The sequence below is a fragment of the Marmota flaviventris genome, chromosome 15 (genome assembly GCF_047511675.1).
Source record: "Marmota flaviventris isolate mMarFla1 chromosome 15, mMarFla1.hap1, whole genome shotgun sequence".
Classification (NCBI taxonomy): Eukaryota; Metazoa; Chordata; class Mammalia; order Rodentia; family Sciuridae; genus Marmota; species Marmota flaviventris.
In genome coordinates this window covers 20,060,406-20,084,148 of record NC_092512.1, presented here as the reverse complement: position 1 = coordinate 20,084,148, position 23,743 = coordinate 20,060,406, and the positions used below count along the sequence as shown (strand labels likewise).

The window sequence follows — 23,743 nt, the reverse complement described above, 5'->3', positions numbered from 1 at the left end:
TTAAAAATTAAGCGGTAATTTTATTCACTGTAGTACCTAAAAGATAAAATGTCTAGGAACAAATTTAATAACATGTATAGAACCTACATAAAGAATACTTTAAAACTTTACAAAAAGACATTTCAAAAGGTCTAATTCCATCAAAATTCATACCACCTTAGATGTAAAAATATTATGAAAATATTAATTTTTCCTATATATCCCTAAAGGTTCAATGCAATCACAATAAATATATCAACAGTTCTTAAAACTTGAGAAAATAAAAAAGATGTATGTAAAAAGAAATATATGAAAATAGGAAAACACTGAAGAGGAAAAGTAATTTGGTAACTAGACAGAAAAGTATATTCTGAAGTTAAATAATTAAAATAGCTTGGTACTAGAAAACAAGTACATCAGTGTTATATATGGTCCCAGGAATAGGAACCATATATAAATGCTAAATATATGAGAATATATTGTATAATAAAATGACATTTAAAACCAGAGAAAGAGAAAAAGATTAATCAGTAAGTTGTGACTGGAGAAAAGTAAGCTGGACCCTCACCCCAGTTAATAAGATAACTAATTTATGGTGAATATAAATATAAACTGATAACTGTTTCTAAGAATGCAAATTTTTGTAAAATAGAATACAATTTAGAAACATCTATCAACATTTTAAAACGTGCATGACTCTTCCAGAAATTTCATTACCTCTCATATATAATTGCAAAAGTTCTCCAAAATACATGCACACACACGAAAAAATGACCATTATTCACTGCTTTTTTTTTTTTTTTTAATGTGCAGGAGGAAGGGTCCCTGAAGTCAACCAAAGGTACTTTATCCATCAAGAAAGAAAGAATCCCTATATTTATAAGTGGAATGTTGCTTGCCCTTAGAAGAGTGAGTCAGATCTGTATAGGCTAATGGAAAATCCACAAAACATATAAACAATTTTTTTTTTTAAAGAACAAAGTACCAGTAAATGGATGGAACTGGAGATGATCATGCTAAGTGAAATAAGCCAACCCCCTCCCCCAAAACAAAGGTCAAATGTTCTCTCTGATATGTGGATGCTAACACACAATAAGGGGTGGGGGTAGGAGAATAGAAGTTCATTGGAATAGAAAAGGGGAATGAAGGGAAGGGAGTCGGGATGGGAATAGGAAATACAGAATGAATTACACCTAACTTTCCTATGGTCCTTTATAAATATACAACCAGTGACACTCCACATCATGTACAACCACAAGAGTGGGATCCTAATTAGAATAAGTTATACTCCATGTGTGTATAATATGTCAAAATATATTGTATCGTTGTGTATATCTGAAAAGAACAAAGTAGCCTGGCAAGGTGGCACACGCCTGTAATCCCAGTGGTTCAGGAGGCTGAGGAAGAAGGATCTTGAATTCAAAGCCAGCCTCAGCAAAAGCAAGGTGCTATGCAACTCAGTGAGACCCTGTCTCTTAAAAAAAGAAAAAGAAAAAAGAAAAGAAAGAAAGAAAATACAATCTAGGGCTGGGGATGTGGCTCAGAGTTCTAGTGCCCCTGAGTGCAATCCCCATTACCAAAAAAAAAAAAAAAAAGAACAAAGTACATAATAGTGTTACAGTATTAAGGATTATGTATTAGATTTTGTGCTAAAAAAGAGAGATAAAGAGAGCATTAAGGACAAGAGATAAGGATGGAAATAACAGAGTCAGAGCTGGAGAGGGGAGACAGAGACAGAGAGGGAGGGAGAGACTGAGAGTAAAGGGATTAAGAAAATGTGCAGGTGTGAATTAACCTTTTTCTTCCCTGTAAGAAACTGTTTACAGGAATTATATCTCTGGAAAATGACTGAGAAAATTAATTTCTGTAATTTGAAATTACTGGCGTTTTACAAATTTGTGGGTAGTTCTCTGGATTTTTTTTTAATCGCTTGATTACTTTCTTCTATATATCACATATGTATATATGCATGTGTGTGTATAAAACATGTCATACAATATATAGTACATGTAAATACATTAACAAGTATTATTTATAACATGCTATTTTTAATTTTATTTCCATGTTTATGAATTTCATTTTTTTAATAATCCACATGTATCACTTTTAAAAATCAAGAAAAAGTGAAGAACAGGAGAAAAGATGTTAAGTGACATTTCCCAGTTCATCCACACCATGTAATTGAACATCCTGCTCATCCCTGAGTCCTTTGTCTTCTTTATAATCAGAATCACCCAATGCTAACCTTTATGGCATCAGATCAGTTGAACTAAAGCAAACAGATTCACTAGACCATGAAATGTGAAATGCTTTCGCATGGTTGATTCTGTGATGTTGAAATACATACAAACCACATCAGTTCAGTTTAGGAAATAATGTCAGTTTCCACTGCAGTGCCTTACCTCTGGTCTAAAAACCACATTTTTTCTATTGACTTTGGCCAACCTAAGAACAGTGTATGCTGAACCACAGGAAACCATGGCAAGGAGAAGGAATTGAAAAGGGAAAAAAAGAAAAGATGGTCCTATAGTAAAAACAAAGATAAGGAAAAACTTATAGTTGAATATTCCTTTTTTAAGGCTAGTGGTTAGATAGAATCACTGCATTAGCAGCTAATAAATGGTGAGCAGTTCTCACTCCAATGAGCTGCATACAGAAGCCTGCTCAGCTCTGCTGAGAGAGGAGGAGACCTACAGGCATGTCATTCACAGGTTTTGTTTGTTTGTTTGTTTGTTTTTGACCTGCCTTGTCTCCTTTAGGGGTCCCAGAAAGCATTTGAAATTTTCCTGCACTTATGCCCGTCATATTCTCCTTATCTTAATCTATTCCCTATATCTTTTTTACTTTCAAAATGTCCGTATAGGCCAGGAGTAGTGGTGCACACCTGTAATCCCAGCAGCTCAGGAGGCTGAGACAGGAGTATCATAAGTTCAAAGCCAGCCTCAGCAATTTAGCAAGGCCCTAAGCAACTCAGCAAAACCCTGTCTCTAAATATAATATCTTAAAAAGAGCTGGGGATGTGGCTCAATGGCTAAGCACCCCTAGGTTCAATCCCTAGTACAAACAAACAAACAAAATCTGTTGCAAATGCTTTATCATTTTGTGCTCTTTTTTCATGCATAGTATCAAAATGATTTTTACTATTAATCATTCTTTCACTTTGTGCTTTGCTTTGTTTTTCAATATAATTGACTCTCACTCAAGGGTTGACCCTTATCACAGCCCTCCTGACCAAGCTTTAGACTGAAGACAGCTTTGTTAGAGCTGCATTTACATTCATAAAGCAAAGATACATCTCATAAAAAATACTCAAGATTGTGTTATCCACAGCTTCAAACAGGAGTGAATTCCTGAGCCTGTGGGGATTAGGGGATATCTATGCCCAAATTCACTCGGTGCTGACAGGAATCACAGGGGCAGAAAAATGCAAAGATAGTTTGAGCCATACAAAGCCTCTTCTAACCCTAAGAAATTTGAGCTGCCATTGCTTTTTCAGTAAAAGAGAACAGCAGAGAGTAGGAGAATGTTCACTTTGCCTTTCCAGGTCCTGATGCATCTTGGCTACCTGCTTTCATGACAAGTTTGGGGTCCTATTCATTTTCTAGGAATTCTGTATCTCATCCTCTTCATTCTAGCTTGCTTTTATTTATTTATTTATTTGTGTGTGTGTTTTTTGAATTCCTGGCCCAGGTTCCATGTCTTTCTTCCTACACCAGAGAACACCTTTGGGGGGACTTTTCTTTTTATTGTGCCCGATTCAACACCAAATGTGGAAAGATTAGTTGATTATACATCTGAGTTTTAAATTCCAAGCCCCCCTTTACTTGACCTAAATCAAGAGAACATGGACCTGAGCACCTTAGTTCTTTAGCTCAATGAGAGGATGGCAAAAAAAAAAAAAACACACACACAAGGAACCATGAACTTGTGGCCTCCCATGATTTTCCTGAGAGCCCCACAAAAGCTTGAAACTAAAAAAGAAGACAAACTCTAAAGAGCAAGCAAACAAAAAGTACTCAGAAGTATTAAGTTAGAAATATGTAGTAAGTGTGATAGGGCCTTCAAATTAGATCTTAGGAGGCACTTGCCAATATTTTTATGTAATTCAAATTACATTGCTGCCTTTAAAATCATATATTTAAATGATGTTATTTTACTTCAATGATAAAGTCAGTCCTAGAATCATGAATAACAAATGTTACAGAACCTTACAAATATATTTTGTTATTTTTTCAAAAGGACATTGGATTTTAAAATTAAATATATACCTGACATGCATACCAACAGTGCCATACACTCCTTATTTTTCACAGAAGTATAATTTCATGACTTAAAGAAATACCAATATAAATCATAATTTATTATTTCATTCAAAAACCTTTTTTTTAGAATATCCCATCTCACTGTCCACATACACAGAGAGGGTTGGAGAATTCTGGTGTCATTTATTCCACAGATATACAGGAAAAAAAAATAATGAAAATGTATAGCCTCTTGGGAAAAAGCGTAATTGATATAAGTGTCGTGATCAAAATATAAATCCATCCCGGGCACCCCATCATATTTCCCTCGAAATTCTCCCACACAGAAAAATTTTCAAATTTGGGTAATGACCAATAAGGGAGAGAGTCTTTAAATTGAAAACATGAAGCCCAGCCCAAAGTTGGAAGGTTTTTTTCTTTCAAACTTCTTCTAACAGGCTGCTCCTGTTTTCAGAGTTTGGGACACTGCTCCCTATCTGTCCCTCCCATTCATTCTGGTTCTCAGCCCAGGTGTTTCCTGAAAGTGAGAAGAAAGCCCTGAATTGGATTTCAAGTTGTGGTTGTGCCTTTTCTCAAAAGCATTAAAACAGAAAGGGTTCCCCCTGGGTTGCCCTGTTTGAAGTAAACCCAGGGAAACCCCAAGGTCAGCATGGATGCCACTCAAGATTCCACTCAGCTCTAGAATTTAATACTGTCTTATGCCTCTTCTGGAGTATCTGATTCATCTTTTTAGGTAATACTTTCTTGTTTTGAAGTTGCTTTTATTTTTCTGATGGTTCTGACTTCACCCTTTAGCAAGCAGCTCTATATACAGGCCTGCTCTCCACCTCTCTGCTTCCTAACATCACTTTCTATAAATACCCACTCATGGGCATCACTGTTTCCTCATCTTCAGAGCTGCTAGGCCAGATTTCATAAGGTTTTTTTTTTTTTTTTTTTTTTCTTTTTTTTTTAATATAAATAGGTCCACCTGGGATAATATAAATAGGTGTTTTCAAACACCTGTACTTTCAAAGAATTTATCAATAAAATGTCCTCCTATGGAAGACCTCACAAACTACAAGAAAATAGATTTCTTTGTGATTTAAATCAAAAGTTAAAAACTTAATTAAATGTCTAACCTATTCAGAGAGCCTTAAAGGTAAGGAGTAGCATGAATCTGAATGATTTGCAAATCTGCTAGCAAACAATGAAACATTGTCACCTTAAATCATGGTTTTATTAGCCCTACGAATACATGTAGAAACTGGCCTTACAAGTGAAGATAAATTCAATGTATTATCCTATTTTAATAAGACTTCTAAAATTTTCAAATGAAAATGAACCTTCTCACCCCAATACCATTTCTGTTGTCTCTGTGATTCACAAAAAAAAAAAATGTTTTTCCTCATAAAATTATTTATGATACTTTACATTTCATATTTATCCATAAATTTCAGTTGTATATTTTGAAAGTTTCTTGTTAAACCAATGAAAAGGACAATAAATTGGACTGAGCTTTCAGGTTTCTAATAGCCCAGTATTCATGAGCTCACAAGTTTCCCTTTGTCTTTCAAGTATTAAGTTGCATATATTTCAAATATACAGGTGGCTATTCCATTTCCACCTCGGAACTGAAAGAATATGTATGTCATAAGCTTCAATAAAGTAGACTCCCCCATACCATCATAATCCCACACAAATACAGGTGTACATGAGAACATGAACACCTGTGCACACATAAATTCTCTTGCAGTCTTTTTAAAACCAAATCAAGAGATCTGCATTAGATGTTCGGGACAAAGATGTCAAACTGGATTGCAGTTGTTACTCACATTTTCTTTGAAAATTGATACCTGCCATCTTGCTTACCTGAGTGCCCTTTATGTTTACCCAAAAGAATTATAATTTGCTCTGCTCATTTTATACCTTCTAATAAGTCTTTATGTGTCTGGTAAAATAAATCTTATTCCACCCTTACTTCCAATAGATGACTAGTTCCTAACAATAAACCCAGCTAACAAGTATGCTAGTTAATTAATTATAAGTTTGTTTACTCTGCCACAACCTTGAAACCAATGCCTCAGTCCATAGTACAACAGTAAGGGTCTACATGTGTGTAGAACATTCTCCACTGTTGCTGCATAAAAAACAAGAGGCTGTATGCTTTTGAACAGTGGATCTTGCTTTAATCAGTCCAGAGCTAGCCATATATGAATACCCTTTGTGTTCCTTGTGTTTGTTAAAACAACAACAACAACAACTTGAAGCACTAAGCTTTGTAGGATTTCTTTGGAATCCAAAAGGATTTTTTGAAAATGGGAAAGCAGGAGTGCTTTCCTTCCTGGTGTCTTATCTTACTCCACATATAAAATTTACCCAGTGTTTTCTAATGTGAAGGCTTTACTAACAGAATGATCAATCACATATTATTTGAAAAATGTCCCTTCTAGGCACATGTGGCATTTAAAAAGACATAAAAACTCTGCACTATGCTTTCCCAGTTTCCATCTTTGGTCTTTCCTCTGGAGGAATCAACCACAGCACCTAAACAATAGGTAAGCTACATCAGAAGAAAAATTAAAAATAAAAAGTGTGCAGACCTAACAAAACACTTCAACTCAGACTTAAATTGTATTGTACCCTAAGACAAAGCTTCTCACTCATAGGTGGAAGTTTAACTAATAAATTATTTTAGATGCTATCATAAAGCCTGAAACAATCAGTAATTTAAATTATTTAATAATCAAATGTTTTGTAATGTATTTAAAATTATATAATTTATAGATTATAATGTAGACCATACTACTTTTCCAAAAGTAACATGGATTTGTTAGTTCTTTTAGTTGTTGCTTATAACATTTGGAAATAATTTAACATATACAAAGTATTTTTGAAGATTACTAAAGCCGACCTACATTTTCCACATTTTCTAGTGGAGAACACTCAAGACAAGAAAGCAAGATAGAAATCAGGATTTTTTTTTTTTTAATCCAGAAGGAAATTAGAGATCACCCAGGTCAGCTTCTCAGTGGGCAGCTAGGGAAGAGACTTCACACATGACTTGCCCAAGACCTCACTGCCTACTATATGAACAGAGAGTATCAGTCTAAGACTTTTAAGACTATCTCCCAAAAGAGTCAACTTCAAAAATAATTAATATCTTAATTTTATACATGTATTAAGGAACCAGCATTTAATTTCTCAATATCAGTTTTAACCAAAAGTAATATATGAAGAGGAAACAAGAGCAAGAAAGTCCCATTTTGAATGCATTGGAAAGAACCAGCTGTTTGCTGTCAAGTTGCAAGCTGGTCCACGTGACCTTACTAAGGGTTGGATCCCCCTGGCTGTTAGTGGCACTCGAAGAGGCCTTTGAAGAGAGCATTTGCTACCAATAAAAAACAGCATTCTCTTCTAGCCCAGAGACCCTTCACCTCCCTCCCCAACAGAAGACAGCTCCTTCTGTCCATTTGGCTTCCTGGGGCTGCAATTTTTATGATCTATTTTCTCAGTCTTGGCCCAAACCACACCCCACTTCAATTCACTAACCCACTGCTAATATTATTCTTTCAGCCTTCTGGCATGACTCAAAAGCAACTTAACTTGATGTAAGGAAGATTTAGTATTCCATCAAGGCATGTATCACAACTTGGTTAATAACAAAAGTTCACGCTGGCTAAACAGAGACAGGTGAGAATCTTTCACTGTGGTCAGATCAAGAAATACAGAGAAACACAAAATTTACAGAAAGACAGACAAACACTCTGGGATCTCAGAAAAAGTCAAGAAAATATTGCCCCCTAGAGTACCCATTACTTAAAATGTAATTTTTATTTCTAAAACTATCAGCGGCTCCAATTTCCAGGAAATTAACCAACTCATTGCTTAAGACCTGGTCAGTTAAGTCCCCTCCGGCTGCACAAGGAGCTCCTTCATGAGAATTCCCACTCCGCTGATGGTTCAGCATATTGTAAAAGGAAACTCTTTCACTTTGGTTCGATTAGCTAAGTCAGGGTACACTTTTAAAACTCACCTTTCCTTATGCAAAAGAAAAAACACAATGAGAAAAATCCATCCCATAAGCTCTTTGAAGTACCTCCTCTGTCTTATGTTTTTCCTGTTTGGGGTAAATCTTGATCTTAAAATTTTAAATCTCTAGAGTTTCATAGAGACAGATCACTGCCCTTTTTACTTTCATTCCTCTTTTTCCTGGATCAGAATTATCTGGTAGCAAACACTGTATTTTACATCACATGACAACAAATTGCATTTGTATAACTCCAGTCCTAACCCAACACCTGTTCTCTCACCACATCTGCTTTTGCCTTGGCTATGAAAAAATGTTTTAATTTTATCTCAACATTTATAAATTTCAAAGTACACAGACTTAAAAGTACAGTTGTTATGAAGCAACCATCAATGTGCTCTAAATAAAACCACATTTTTTTCACCTGAATTTACATATATAGCTGGTTTCATCCCAGAGGAATCTAGGACTAAATTAGTTATCCTGCAAGATTACCTTAAAGATGGATTTCTTAAGGACTTTATGTTGATAACTAGTGAATAATATTTTTTAAAAGAACTGAAATGCAAATAGTTGTTACTCTTACCTGTCAGAGGGCCTTCATCCCATCCTTCTGCCCTCTTAATTCGACTTGCCGTGAATCCACAGCAGATATTGACACCAACAGCAAAAGTGAACAAGGATATTACCTAAGGGAATAGAGACTGAGTTGTCAAAGACAGCTAGACAGGACTAAATCAAATTACATGAAGCAATTCCAGTCCCTGCAACATCCCCAATCCTACAACTTCCAAAATGCATCCTAAGGTGCTGTCTCAATCTGAACAACAAACAGAAAAACTCAGATTCAAAAGGAACTGGTTCTGAGGAGCAAGCCTTTTCCCCTGCGGTTCCATCCTTCTCCTACCTGGTAAGACTGGAAGGAGCCTCTTCTTGCCATGTCAGGATTCTTGGAAAGCTTTCTGCAGCGTGTTCTCTGCCTACATGGAATGCCCTGCTCCGAGGCTCCGCGTTCAGTCTATTAACTACAAGCAATCCCACCTGGGAAGTTGACAGGCTCATCTGATTTGTCCAGAGCTTGATTTCATCACGGTTTGTTCAAATTGCAGCTCTGAGCACAAGAGGCTTAAAGCATCATCCTCCTTGTCCCCACCCCCTTATCGGTCCCTCCCCTAACACAAACCCTTTCATGTGGTATCCTCTGGCAACGTGAAGATTTCTTATGTAGCTGTGGCCAATAACAGCGCACGTTCATTTTCCTTCCCTCACAAAAACATGGTTTGTCAAAAAGAAACCAAATGTATTTCATCCGATAAAAATGAAACAGAGCCGCACAGAGCTTTCTACCAGCTTCAAGCTTTTAAGGTTTACAATGTAGTTATTCAGTGTCGTCAACCCCGGCTTTATTTTTCTTTTCTTTCCTTTTTTTTTTTTTTTTTTTTAGAAGGAAAGTTTTACAATTTGTAAGCATAATAACTCTCCCTGTCTTTTCCATTTATTTATTTGCTGGCAGTTTGAAAGACCCTGTCCCTATTACGACATTCTCTGCTACTTCTGATGCCTCTGATATTTCTCACGATGAAATCTCCCGAAATTGCAACTCGCACAAGAGACAGCATTCTTTTCCCCATGTCATTGTTATATTTTAAAGAAGTAACTTTTATCAAAATACTGAGAATGCCAGCTAAGCAGCGTGCAGTCCTCCTGCCCTGTGAGGAAAGACAAAATAACTCCAGGCTCGGTCCATTCCTGCCAAAAGTCAGCTGGCTTTGAGGCATTTGGGAGGTAAGGAGCAGAAAGAAGAGGTGGAGAGGAAAGGGAGGGTAAGCTTTATTAGCAAGTGAATTGAGGATGGAAATCTCAATGGCAGCAAGAATTTAGATTTCAAGAATTGTTTTTCTAGTTATTTTTCACTTCAGTTATCATCTAGCTCCCATCTAGGACCATCTAGTGTCCTCTGAGGCTCTTGTGAGTGTAAAAGTTCCTTTACTGAGCACTTTGGAAATCACAGCACGTTTAGAGGAGAAACTGAGGCCTCTAAATCTGAAAGTTGTTTAAATATTGTGTGCCTTTAAGATTCAAATGAGGGGAGGTTTGTTTGTGGCTTTTCCGGCCAGGCCCAGGGACTGTCTTTTCTAGCACAGTGCATATGCGCATACGTAAACAAACAGGGACTCACAGCTCAACCAATTACTAACGGAGCAGAGCCTCTGTGCAAATAAAACATGATAGCACAAAAGCAAGAACTTGTTTATAGTGGATTGTATAGTAGGCCTGGGTTTCATTATAAATTCTAGAGTTTAGTAACAGCTAATTGAGAATACACTGCCAAACTTTGAGTTGCCTTTCTAGAATTCTTTTAGTTTGCCCTCTTAAAAGAGATGACAGGCTTATGAATTTTTCTATGTAAATCTCTTGCTTTAGTCTGTCTGCCATACTGAATTGATTTAGAGCTGGGTATTTAGCGAGGCTTATAAAAGATGTTAACCCCATGTAATATTTTTCTACTATTTATGTTAAATTTCAAGATGAAAGCCCGTCATTTTAGGGGGAAACTATCAACCAAAAAGGAGAACATCAAGGCCATCCTGTTATTTCACTGTATGCTGCAGTGCTCCCCATGTTCTAAAAACCAAGCCCCCTCTACTCTCCAGCCTCTCCAGGCTTCGCCAGAGTCCAACAACTTGAGCCTCTGTCTGACATTTGATTGCAGAAACCCAGCGAGGGGACAATGACTATTGTCCTTGGGGGAAAAAATGGAGTTCGGAAGCAGAACATCAGCCATTATTTCATTCTATTTTAGACAGGATGACTAGCCGTATGGGAAAGAAAAGCTGGTAAGTATAAAAGCCAAGTTTAGGCATAGTTGACTTCTGCACATCACTTGGTACCATTTCCAAAAGAAGTGAGCTTAGTCCCTCTTGCTGCTAACTATTCTGCTAAATTCACTTTATCTTCTACCGGGTCGTAGAGCATCAGGAAATTTTTCACACACATACATCATCACCATCATCATCACCACCTAAGTATTGATAAACAGAACTTTACTAAAAAGATTATCATTATAAATCAACTTCCAGGAAGATGGCCAAAGTCCCTCTGTTGGGCACCAAATCAACTGCACAATCCTATTACCCCCTCATTATGCAAAGCTGAGAAAAAAAAACAAAAAGCCTGGCAATGCAAAGTAAGTTAAGAAATTCCACCAAAATGACTGGAATATAGTTCAAAACCTTCTTTTATAAGAAATCCCAATTAAGAAAGTTCACCTGCTGTGGTGTCTAAGATTTTGGTAGAAATTGACACATGGCTGGCTCAGGAAACAAGAAAGAGTAACTTTTTGCGAGACTGAAAAACTAAACTTCCAGCTTGGTTTATTCACCTAGCCACGTTTCAGAGAACACTGCCCCCTGGCAGAAGGAAACCTAGAACTCTAAATACATCTTTCATCAGTCTCAGCCCCTAAAAATCACTCCATGGTTCTCAATCTTTATTAGGCATAACAGCCACCCTGGGGTTTGTTTGAAATGTTGTTTATGCCCTGTTCCCTGAGATTCTGATTCCATGGTCTGCGGGGTGGGGGAGGAGAAAGGGGTGCTTAGGGGCCAGACAAGAATGGAACAATAGGTTATTCTGATGCAAGTCATACAAGGACTACATTTAGAAAAACAGAACATGAGAATAAATTACTCTGAATTAATTTACTTATGCCCTCATATTGAATTGCTTGGCTTAAATCATAATGTAATTTTTAATACATTCACTATTAATTGAACTTTAAGTTTCCATCTCTACAAGACAAGCAAGCTATGGCTGTCCCTCCAGGGGAATCATCTCCAAACTGTAAGCACAGATCAGCATTTTATTTACTTTGCTGATGGTACACAGCAGCAGTGTGTATGTTGCTTAATTGCAATACAGTAGTTGCATTTATACAAATGCACAGTCTATCTTTTCATGAAATAATTCTATGAATCCTTGTTCCCAAGTCCTGATTAAGATAAGAGGGCTTGAGGTGAACAGTGAGATTTGAAAGATATGAAACTGAGTGTTGTTATTCTTGCTTCCCGCAGTAATTATGAAATTGTCATGAAATGATTAAAACTTTATCTACATCCAGTTTCTCACTATGCAGAACTGACATGACTTGACTTGGCTTAACATTATTCCCAGAATAATTATAAGATAATGTATGATGTTAGACAATTACTAACCACATGATTTTCAGAACTATCATTTTGCAATAACTACAGCATGTACACTGTGGAAGTAATAAAACAGCACCACTGAATATTCTTCCTATTCTATTTTCAAATTCTTTTTTTGATTTTTTTTAGTTGTAGATGAACACAATATCTTTATTTTGTTAATTCATTTTTATGTGGTGCTGAGGATCGAACCCAGTGCCCCACACGTGCAAGACAAGCGCTGCACCGCTAAGCCACAACCCTAGCCTCTCTATTTTCAAATTCTTTAAGCCTTGTATTTACATTCTGCTGTGGAAGAGCAGTATTAGAAAATTAAGAAAAAAGTTGGACAACAATCATAGCCAAAGGGACATACCAATCTAAATCCAGCTGAAAATTCTGACAGTTAATTGGGGAACAAGCTGGCTCAATTGCTCCCACAATCCAGAACTGCAGATATTTATATAAAGTAGATGCCACTTAAAATGCTAAACCAAAGAAGCAAAGTTTTATGGGTAATGTATGGTCCCTGGGGGTTCTCCAGTGGAAAAATAGCACATGCCTTTTCAAATGTAAACAGGACTTGTTCTATTAGTTATTACATAATTGAAAGCTGAAATCAACACTGTCACATCTTACAGTGACTTCAACTTATATTATAAACTCACATGCATTACGTTTACTCCCAATGGCAGCTAAGTATGAATCCCTCACTGGAACAATCTCTGCCCTTTATGAATATTCATTCATTCATTGCACAGATATTCATTAGCTCCTACCAGGTACCAAGCACTGTTCTGGGTACTAGCAGTACTACCCAGGAAGCTAAACCAGAGATTGCCCTGCCCTCCACATTAATCACATAGACACAGAAATGAATGTGCAGTTGCAACTGTGAAAATGCAGATGTGTGGAGGTAAATGATGCTAGGAGAAACATATTATCCAGATTTGGCCTAATCAGGGAGGTCATAGACGATTTTGTGGGTTAGATGTTAACTGAGCTGTGATTTGAGGGGTGGATGGGGGCAATTAGATTCAGAGAAGAGGAAAGAATTCTAGGCAGAGAGAAGAATGTGCGGACGTTTTGTTTAGGATTGAGGCACAACACCCTCAGGAGATAAAAAGATAGCCAGTTTGATTGGTGTAAGAAAAGCAAAAGTGAATGCAGAGTGAAGTGGGACTGGGGAGGGTAGGAGAGACTGGGCACATGGCTTCCCACAGTTCATCTTAGGGGTATTGTCCTTATCCTGAAAGTAGTGAAATGCCGTTAGAAGACTTAAGACAGGTAGAGTTTAATCAGATTGTGAAGAATTCATCTCTTTACAGTATAGATATGAATTAGAGGGAATTAAGAATGAGTACAGTGGTCAGTTTGGAAATCATAGCAATAATTCTGAAAAAAAAAGATAATGGCAGTTTGTATCCAAGAGGGTCTGGTGGTGGTGGAGAGGAAGAAAAGCACAAGAGTTAGGGAAAAGATTTGCTAATGACCTGGGTAGAGGAGGCAAGGGGCAGGCGGGGACTTCTGAGTTAAGAAACACTTAGACATTACAACATTTAAATATATGCTCAGTAAAATCACTTCTTGTGTTTTAATGGGACCATAAGGAAAATATAGAGACATCTGCAAACACCCTAATATTAAAGTTAAAATAAAGGACATAGCTAACAGTTTTAGAACATTCGTCAATCGTTTTAGAGATCATCTAAGACAGTTGATTTAAAGTAATGTTATATTTGGCTTTGAACATGAAAAATACATTTATTCATAAATGAGGTTTTAAAAGAATTTCCCCCAGGAAATAGCTCAGCTTTGTTCCTAACTCTAGCTTATAATAAAACATTTTAAAATGCAAAACTCAATTTAACTACTTCATTCTAGTTACTCCGAAGCCTGCATGCTAAATATCTAAGCAAACAGATATAGATCCTATCAGTTTGGAGGGATGGGTCACCTGCATGCCCATGAAGCCTGCATGCTAAATATCTAAGCAAACAGATATAGATCCTATCAGTTTGGAGGGATGGGTCACCTGCATGCCCATGAGCCTTAGGAACGTTTGCATCGTTTGAGTCTACTTTGTAATGTAATTGTGTAATAGATGACCATGAACAGGTGGGTAGATCACTAGAGATAATTATTTTACACCGGACTGAAGGCACCCATTCTTTCTCTCCAGTGTCATATAGGCAGACTAAGATGTTATTGTCACCTCCTCTTGCAGTTGAAGTAATGGAAGTTACTTCTGAAACCTAGGTCTCCTAAGCCAGCCTAGTCCACTGTCCACTAGAGCATGATGTCTCTTATGCCACCTGAGGGTCTGAACTCAACAGGTCCAAAATGCTGCTACCTACACAACTAGTTCACCCTCCCAACTTCATTTCTTTTGGTGAAAACCTTAAAACCACTTTTTGTTCTACTATAATCCTTTCACCTCTTGCTTTTAATCAGATACCATGTTATACATTAGCCTTATTAAATACAACTATCTCCATAATTTATCAGAGCTTGTTGAGTGCTGTCAGTTCCTAAATTATCTTCCCATGTGATGATTTTCTTTTATCCCTATGTCTTCGTTCTTCTAGACAAAAGTTGAAGGTCCTCTCTGACAGTTCTTCCTATGTGCACTCTACCCTCTCGATACACTGCGCCACTGAGTCCTCTTTTATTCAACCTGTGATTCATTCCCATAATTACCCAGAGAGCCCTACACACAATGCACATCTGCTGACTTTCCTCCCCAAATTAAAATATTTCGGTGGTTCCCATCATAACAGATCTCAAAGTGTGATTTTTGGACCCCGAGAGTCAGAAACACCTAGAAATGTATTAGAAATGCACATCCTTGGAGACTACCGGAGACCAACTGAATCAAAAACTCTGAGGAGTGAAACCCATGATTAGTGTGGCAAGACGCCCACCAGGTGATTCTGATACAAGTTTGAAAACCACTGACCTCAAGAATAAATACTAAACTGCTTAACAGGGCATGTAGGACCCAGATCCAAAACTAAGCTCTCTGGATTCAAATCCCAGCTCTGCCACTGTTTAACTGTGAGACCTTACATGACCCTCCTCAGAAAATTACTTCTCCATCTCAAGACTCAGTTTTCTCATCTGTAACCACCTTGGGATTCTTAAGACTATTACATGAAAATAATCCATGCAAGTCACCAAGCACGGTGGCTGGCACAGAATAATGCTTAATAATTGGTGGTTTTCTTAATTAGAGAAACATTTGCTGTTGCTTAAGTCGTGCTCTTTTACATTTTCATTCCTCCATACATGTTGGAGCTTAAGCCTAGAATGCCCTCTTCACATAATCTCCCTAGAAAACTCCAACATATTTATGAAAATTCAAGTCACGTGTTAGTTCACTGTGATGCCTCCACTGGTTTTGCCTTCCCAGTGCACAGCAATGGGCTGCCTTTGTTCTGTTCGTATGTTGTCTGTATCCTCTTAGCTTGACTCCTTGTGATCTCTTCCAATGCAGAGACCAGTTATCCCTACATTTCACAGAGCTTTGCAACTTGCCGGGAACATAGCAGGCAGATGATAAATGTTTGCTGAATGAACCACTTGGTACCAAGAACCTTGAATTGCAGTCTTGCTCTGTTACTAACTAGATGTGCTGTATTTCTTCATCTGCAAAACAGGGTTATTGGGCTAACTCAGCAGATTTAAGCCACCTTTTAAACATTTTTTTTATTGAAATGAGGCAATTTTTATTTATTTATTTATTTATTTTAGTTATACATTGGCACAATATCTTTATTTTATTTATTTATTTTTTAGTTTTCGGCAGACACAACATCATTGTTTGTATGTGGTGCTGAGGATCGAACCCGGGCCGCATGCATGCCAGGAGAGCGCGCTACCGCTTGAGCCACATCCCCAGCCCAACAATATCTTTATTTTTGTTTACTAATTTTTATGTGGTGCTAAGGATCGAACCAAGTGCCTCACATTTGTGAGACAAGGGCTCTGCCATTGAGCCACAACCCCAGCCCACCTTTTAAACATTTAAACTTTGTTTTCAAATAAAACCTTAAAGTGAATACTAACATCTAAATTTGGAATTGCTCTTCTTGTAGTTGAGATGAAGACCTAGAATCACATCTAACCTCTTCCCTATGAACCTTCTCAGAAATGTAGAGATTCAAGGCAAATAATTTGCAAAAACTAAACAAGCAAATATCAATAACTAAGTTAATTCTCATTATTTAAATAATGTTACTAACATAATTTTTTCCCTGTGATATTCTGATACTCATACATGTGTACACACACACCCCAAAAATCTGATGCCCAGGCCAGATCTTTCATTGACAATGACAGAAACTCTCACTCTGGGCAGGTCCTTCTGCAAGGAGTCCAAGTTCATTCCTGCATCCACATTCTTGCTTGTATGTTTCCCAGCCCTGAGGTCCTCCCCTTCCTGTGGTGTTCCTCCAAATGTTAGTCAGTTTATAATCTTTCTCAAGTCTCAGCAACTTCACAAGTAACCCTTTCACAATTGCAAAGCCCACTGTACCATCTTCATTTCAAGAACTTACAGATCTACTCAAGACATTTGTCTCTCTTCTGTCTAGAGTTCCCTGTTTAGTTTTGTTGTTAGTTTGATCATTTCTTATTTCAACAATAAAAGCATAAACTCCTAGAGAGTAGGAGAAGTAAACAACAAGGTGTAGAGGCTAAGAGTTTGGATTCTGAGGTCCAACAGACTTGGTTCTGCTCCTTTTGAACGTGAGACTTCACTTAACTTCTCTGAAATAAGGGTTTCTTTTTAAATTGGCTTTTATTACACAGGATTTATATGAAGAACAAGTTATATAATGTATGTTAGGCAAATAGCTCAAAGCTCAAGCCAAAGAAACAAAGTATTAGATATAACTATATATAGGAGGAGAACAAGATCTGCATCATCTTCTATCATGTTCTCAGCACCTTACAAAATGTTGAACATAAAATAGGAGTAACATATGTTCCAGGAAAATCCCTTTGAAAGTACAGATTACCAAAGTAACACTGACCCTCTTCTTAGACTTGAAAGCCCCCAGAAGGTGAGCTTCAACCCAAGAAATGTGTTGAGCTCAAAACTAACAGGAAGTTTATAATTGCTCTTAGAGTGTTATCATCACATAATTACCAGCACCACGGTATTCTCTCAGGGAGGAAGCAAAACTATCCTTTCTGTGATTCCCCTTTCAAACTAACAGCAGTTAGTGATACTGATGCAAATTGGGACAGAAGGGAACATCCTCTTCCTGATCAAAAGCTCCCACTAACAACTCACAGCTGACATCATCAGACCTGACAGAGAAAGACTGAATGCCTTCCCCCTAAGTTCAAAAGCAAGAGAAGGATGTCTGCTCTTGCCATTTCTATTCAACATTGTATGTCTAGCCAGAGCAATCAGGTCAATAAATAAATAAATGGCATCCAAAGCAGAACAGAAAGAAAGAAATAAAACTATCTGTATTTACAGGTAATATGATTCTATATGTGGAAAAACTAATAAAATTACACACATTAAAAAAAAAACACAATTGGTACTAAAAAATTAGTTCAGAAAAGTGGCTTGATACAATACAAATATACAAAGTCTATATTCTATTTTAATGCATTACAATGACAATGTAAGGTGAAATTAAGAAAAATTGCATTTACGATAGTATTGAAAAGTCTAATATACTTAGGAATCAAAGTAATAAAAGAAGTGTGAGATTAATACACCAAAAGCTAAAGAGAATCATTAAAATACATTAAAGAAGACCTAAATAACTGGAAACACATTTACATTCTTGGATTGGAGGGCATTATTGTTAAGATAGCAAGAAAGCAATGAAATTGAATGCAAGAAAATATTTTCAAATCATATATGTGATAAGAATCTTGTATTCAGAATATGTAAAGAATATATAAACAATGCCTAGGGCTGGGGTTGTGGCTCAGTGGTAGAGTGCTCACCTAGCACGTGAGAGGCCCTGGGTTCGATCCTCAGCACCACATAAAAATAAATTAATAAAAAATTAATAAAATAAATTAATAAAAAAAAAACAACGCCTAAATCCATCTATAAGGAGACATACAATCCAATTATTAAAAACAGTCAAATAATTGGAATAGTCATTTTTCCAAAGAAGATATACAAATGGACCATAAACACATCACTAGTCACTAGGGAAATGCAAATCAAAACTACTAACACAACTTCATATCCACTAGGATGGCTAAATTAAAAAGGCAGATAATAACAAGTTCAAGAAATGACATGGTGAAAAATAAATAAGTACATAGTAATCTTGGTGAAGAGAAAAAAAGAAGTGATGTGGGAAAATTGAAACTCTCATAATTTTTTGATAGGATTGTAAAATGGTGTAGTCACTTCGGAAAACAGTTGGCAGTTCCACGAAATGTTAGATATAAGATTATCTATATTGCCCCCACCTATGAACACACAAGAGAAATTAAACATACGTCTGCACAATACTTACACACAAATGTTCACAGCCAGAATTATCAATTGATGAATAGATAAACAAAGAAGTTGTATCCATACAATGGAATATTATTCATAATAAATGGGATTGAATCCTGATACATGCCCAGTATGAATGAATCATGAAAACACATTAAATGAAGAAAGCAGTTACAAAAACCACACATTGTATGAATCCATTGGTAAATTCCATTAGGTAAATATGAAACCTCTAGAATAAACAAACTTAAGGAAAGAAAGTAGATTAGTTGTTGGGCAATGGGGGAGTGACTGCCATTAGATGTGAATTTTTGAGTGTTGAAATATTCTAAAATTATATAACTGCAATTTTTTCATGTCTCTAAGAATATATTAAAAACCACTGAAATGTATAGCTCAAGATTAAATTTCATAGTATACAAATTACATCTCATTAAAGCTGATTTTTTTTTAAAAAGAGGTGGGCTGAACAGACACTTCTCAGAAGGTGATATACTATCAATCAACAAATATATGAAATAATGTTAAATATCTCTAGCTATAAGAGAAATGCAAATCAAAACTACTCTAAGATTTCATATCACTCCAGTCAGAATGGCAGCTATTATGAAGACAAACAACAATAAGTGTTGGTGAGGATGTGGGCAAAAAGGCACATTCATACATTGCTGGTGGGATGCAAAATGGTGCACCCAATCTGGAAAGCAGTATGGAGATTCCTTGGAAAACTTGGAATGGAACCACCATTTGACTCAGCCATCCCCCTCCTCGGTCTACACCCAGAGGACTTAAAAACAGCATACTACAGGGACACAGCCACATCAATGTTTATTTCAGTACAATTCACAATAGCTAAACTGTGAAACCAAACTAGATGCCCATCAGTAGATGAATGGATAAAGAAAATGTGGCATATATACACAATGGAATATTACTCAGCAATAAAAGAGAATAAAATCATGACATTTGCAGGTAAATAGATAGAGTTGAAGAATATAATGCTAAGTGAAGTTAGCCAATCCCAAAAAAACAAATGCTGAATGTTTTCTCTGATATAAGATGGCTGATTCATAGTGGGGTTGGGAGGGGAAGCATGGGAGGATTAGATAAACTCTAGATAAGGCAAAGAGGAGGGAGGAGAAGGGAGAGAACAAGGGATGTAAAAAAGATGGAATGAGATGGACATCATTACCCTAAGTACATGTATGAAGACACAAATGGTGTGAATATACTTTGTATGCAACCAGAGATATGAAGAAAAAATGTGCCCCATATATGTATTATGAATTGTAATTCATTCTGCTATCAAACAAATTAGAATAAAAAATGAAATTAAAAAAAGAGAGAGAGAGAGATGGAGAGATTGTGCCTGCAGAGAGGCGAATTCCAAAACATCTGGATTCCCATGAAAAGAGGTTAACCTTGATCTTCAGTTCTCAGGCCTGTGCATTTCCAGAGCCACTCCAGTTATTCTCTGAATTTGACAATGCAGAGAAGGAATTTCAGTCACTGTGTGGGCCTCTTTCACCATCCCCAGTGGGTAATCAAACTCTTCACCCTTCCACATTGCAGTCAATAAAACTGAAGGGCTGTGCCTAGGCAGAGTCCCAGAGCTGAAGTTCTCAGATTGAAAGATCAGGATAGCTGCTGTGGCAGACAGGCATTTGATATAGTGGTTAAACTAAAGATAAATTTTTTATGTAGATAAATAGGAAAATAATATTATAGGCAGGTGAAATTCCAAAAGCAAAGACTCAAAGCAAAGACTTTGCCAGACAATATACTGGAGACATTCACATATATTTCCTCATTTAACATTTATAAAACTTTTACAGTATTATCATTGTCAATATATGTGAAAACAATCTCAAATATATCAGACAACTTTCCCAAGTTCATTTATATTAAATCGAGGAATTCTCTTTTCTCTGATTTCCCAGTGAGGATTACAAACTGGCAAGATCTAGAAGAAATGGGAATTTCTATTATCTATAGCAGAAACCCGAGTCTATAAAAAGACTCTGATAAATGTTTAATGTCCTTGATAATGCTACCTGATTCAGAAGATAATAGAAGCGAGAGATTGACCCATGTTATAGGCTGACCTTGTTGTGCCAACAACAACAAAATCTGTGCTGAAAAGGGTATTCGAAAACATTCCTCAAAAAACGAGAAATGTAACCACCATATTATCCAGCTGTCCCACTCCTTTGCATATATCCAAAGGATTTTAAATCAGCATAATACAGTGTCACAGCCACATCAATGTTTATACCAGTTCAATTCACAACAGCCATGCTATAGAATCAACCTAAGTGCGTTCAACAAATGAATGGATAAAGAAAATGTGGTATATATACACAATAGAATATTACTCAGCCATAAAGAAGAATAGCTTTATGATATTTGCTGATAAATGGATAGAACTGGAGACTACCATACTAAGTGAAATAAGCCAGTCCCCAAAAGTCAAAAGTTGAATGTTTTCTCTGATATGTGAAAACTAATCCAAATAAGTGGTGGGGGGGGTGGTAAAAAAAAAGAATAGAAGAAAGATCAATGGAGTAGACCAAGGAGGATGAAGGGAAGGAAAAAGGATTGGGATAGGGAAAGACAGTGGGATGAATCTGACCTAAATTTCCTATGTACATATAAGAATATACCACAGTGAATCTCAGTATCATATATATCCACAAGACACTAATTTTAAAAACTATAAGAGAAGAAAGATCAGTAGAGTAGAGGAAATGGGATGGGGGAGGGAGTGGGAGAAGGAAAGGCTAAGTACTAGTGCTAGGGACTGAAGTAGAACAAATTATATTCCATGCTTTTATAATTATATTAAAGTGAATCCTAATGTTATGTATAACTAAAAAAGAACCAATCCCCCCCAAAAAAAAAACAGTAAACAAGTACTCCATGTGTATATAATATGTCCAAATACATTATACTGTCATGTATAACTAAAAGGAACAAATTTTTTAAAAAAATTAAAAATCTGCACTTTTATATGGTTACGAATCCATTCATGGCCAGAACCTTGGGCATCCTAGCCACATCATTTCTCTTATGTACTTACAGAAAATGCTGGTCATTGTCAGACAATTCCCCTAACTTTAGAAGACCAGAGTTTTACAAATTCATGTAATAGTGGCACAACACAAATTTAGTGAACACCCACCATATATTAGCTAATGGTTATCAAAAGTTTTATCTGTACCAAGTACTACTTGATATCTGAGATAGTGAGGCAAAAGGCACACTTTAATTGGAAGATCAAGTGTATTAGTCTATTCAGAGTGCCACAGCAAAGTACCATTATGTGGGTGATTTATGTATGAAAGAAGTATATTGCTCACAGTTCTGGGGGTCCACAATCAATACTCTAGCAGACTCAGTGTAAGAGCCACACTTCTTTATATAAAACTGCCTTCTTACTGTACCTCATATTACAGAAGGGGTAACTCTCTCTGGCTTTCTTTTAAAAGGGTACTAATCCATTCATGACAAATCCACCCTCATAAACTAATCACCTCCCCCTTGCTAATATCATTGCCTTGAGGGTTAGGATAGTGGTGTCGCGGTTTGGGAGAAGATAAACATTCAGACCATAGCAGGAAGTCGACCGTTTGTTTAAACACACTACCAGAGAGGTATTCAATAGGCATGAGCAGGAGGTACTGCCAATTGCCTTCCTCAATCTCCATTCCAACTTGCTCCCGTGATGCTCTCCTGCCCTGCAGATTTTCCTTTTCTTCTTTTAGAATGGTGTTATGGTTTGAATGTGGGTGTCACCCAAAAGCTCCCATGTTAACTCAGGAATCTTTTGAGGTGAACTGATTGGATTGTAAGAGTTATATGCATGAACTAGCTAGCTGGGTGCTAACTGTAGGCAAGTGGGGTGTGGTTAGAGGGGGTGTGTCACTGGAAGCATGCCCTGGAAAAGTGTGACTTCTCTCCATCTTCTCCTCTCTCTGATTCCTAGCTGCCATGAATAGAGCAGTATTCCTCCACAATGTCCTTCTGCCATGACTTTCTTCCTCACCTAGGTCCTAGAGCAATGGGATCATCCAACTATGGACTAAATCTCTGAAACCTGAACCAGAATAAACTCTTCCTTCTCTAAGTTGTTCTTGTCAGGTATTTTGGTCACAGCAACACAACGCTGACTAATACAGAAATTGGTACTGAAAGTGGGTCATTGCTGTGACTAACCTGACCATGTTGTTCAGAAGCTTTTAGAGCTGGTTTGTGGGAGGAGTTTAAAAATTTTTGGAGATGCAGGCAGGAGAAATTTTAAAATGATGTAAGTAGAGCTTAATGGATGATTTGGGTGGGAGTTCAGAAGACCTTAATGCAGAGAGTAATGATTGTGCTTGTGTGGTTTCAGAGGGAAACGATGACTATAGGAATTGGATTATAGGCCATTTGTGTTACATTCTGTCAAAGAAATTGTCTATGTTTTGCCATGCCCTGAGATTTTTTGTGTAAAGCTGAATTTAAAGATAATAGACTAATTAATTTGTAGAGAAAATTTCAAGGCAGCACAGCATTCAGTCAGTGGCATTGATTTTGATGGCAGCTTCTAGCCAGGTTTACTATGAAGAAACAGAAAGTAGAGATGAAGAATTTTACAAATATACAGTTTGGTCAGAATAGTGCCTATAAAATTGGGGCCAAGAGAGGTGTGGCTGTTGAAGATATTACTACTACCAAAAAGATGCTAAGTACTTTGCACAGAGACAACAGAAAAAATGGCTTGAGGTATCCATTATAGGCTTAAGTGTGGAGAAGGGAAGATTCCTTTGAGAAGAGATCATGG

The 23,743-nt window shown here is 36.9% G+C and overlaps 1 protein-coding gene and 1 non-coding gene across 10 annotated transcripts in view; one reads left to right on the top strand and one right to left on the bottom strand.

The window, feature by feature from the left end:
* The window catches only part of Enpp2 (ectonucleotide pyrophosphatase/phosphodiesterase 2), a 109,013-nt gene that overhangs the window by 64,769 nt on the left and 20,501 nt on the right, over nt 1-23,743 (bottom strand). For 2 of the 9 annotated variants that reach the window (XM_071602167.1, XM_071602163.1), the window contains exons 1-2: nt 9,158-9,278; nt 8,837-8,939 (exon numbers count right to left, since the gene is read on the bottom strand). In XM_071602167.1, coding sequence (XP_071458268.1) covers nt 8,837-8,939; nt 9,158-9,190 — 136 coding nt within the window. In that variant the 5' untranslated portion in view covers nt 9,191-9,278. Of the gene's footprint in view, nt 1-8,836; nt 8,940-9,157; nt 9,279-23,743 lie in introns of those variants that run through there. The other 7 variants (XM_027946979.2, XM_071602164.1, XM_027946986.2 and 4 more) reach the window with 5 other exon arrangements.
* On the top strand, nt 18,380-18,452 carry Trnaa-agc (transfer RNA alanine (anticodon AGC)). Its single transcript has one exon. It is a non-coding gene; the product is annotated as a tRNA-Ala (tRNA).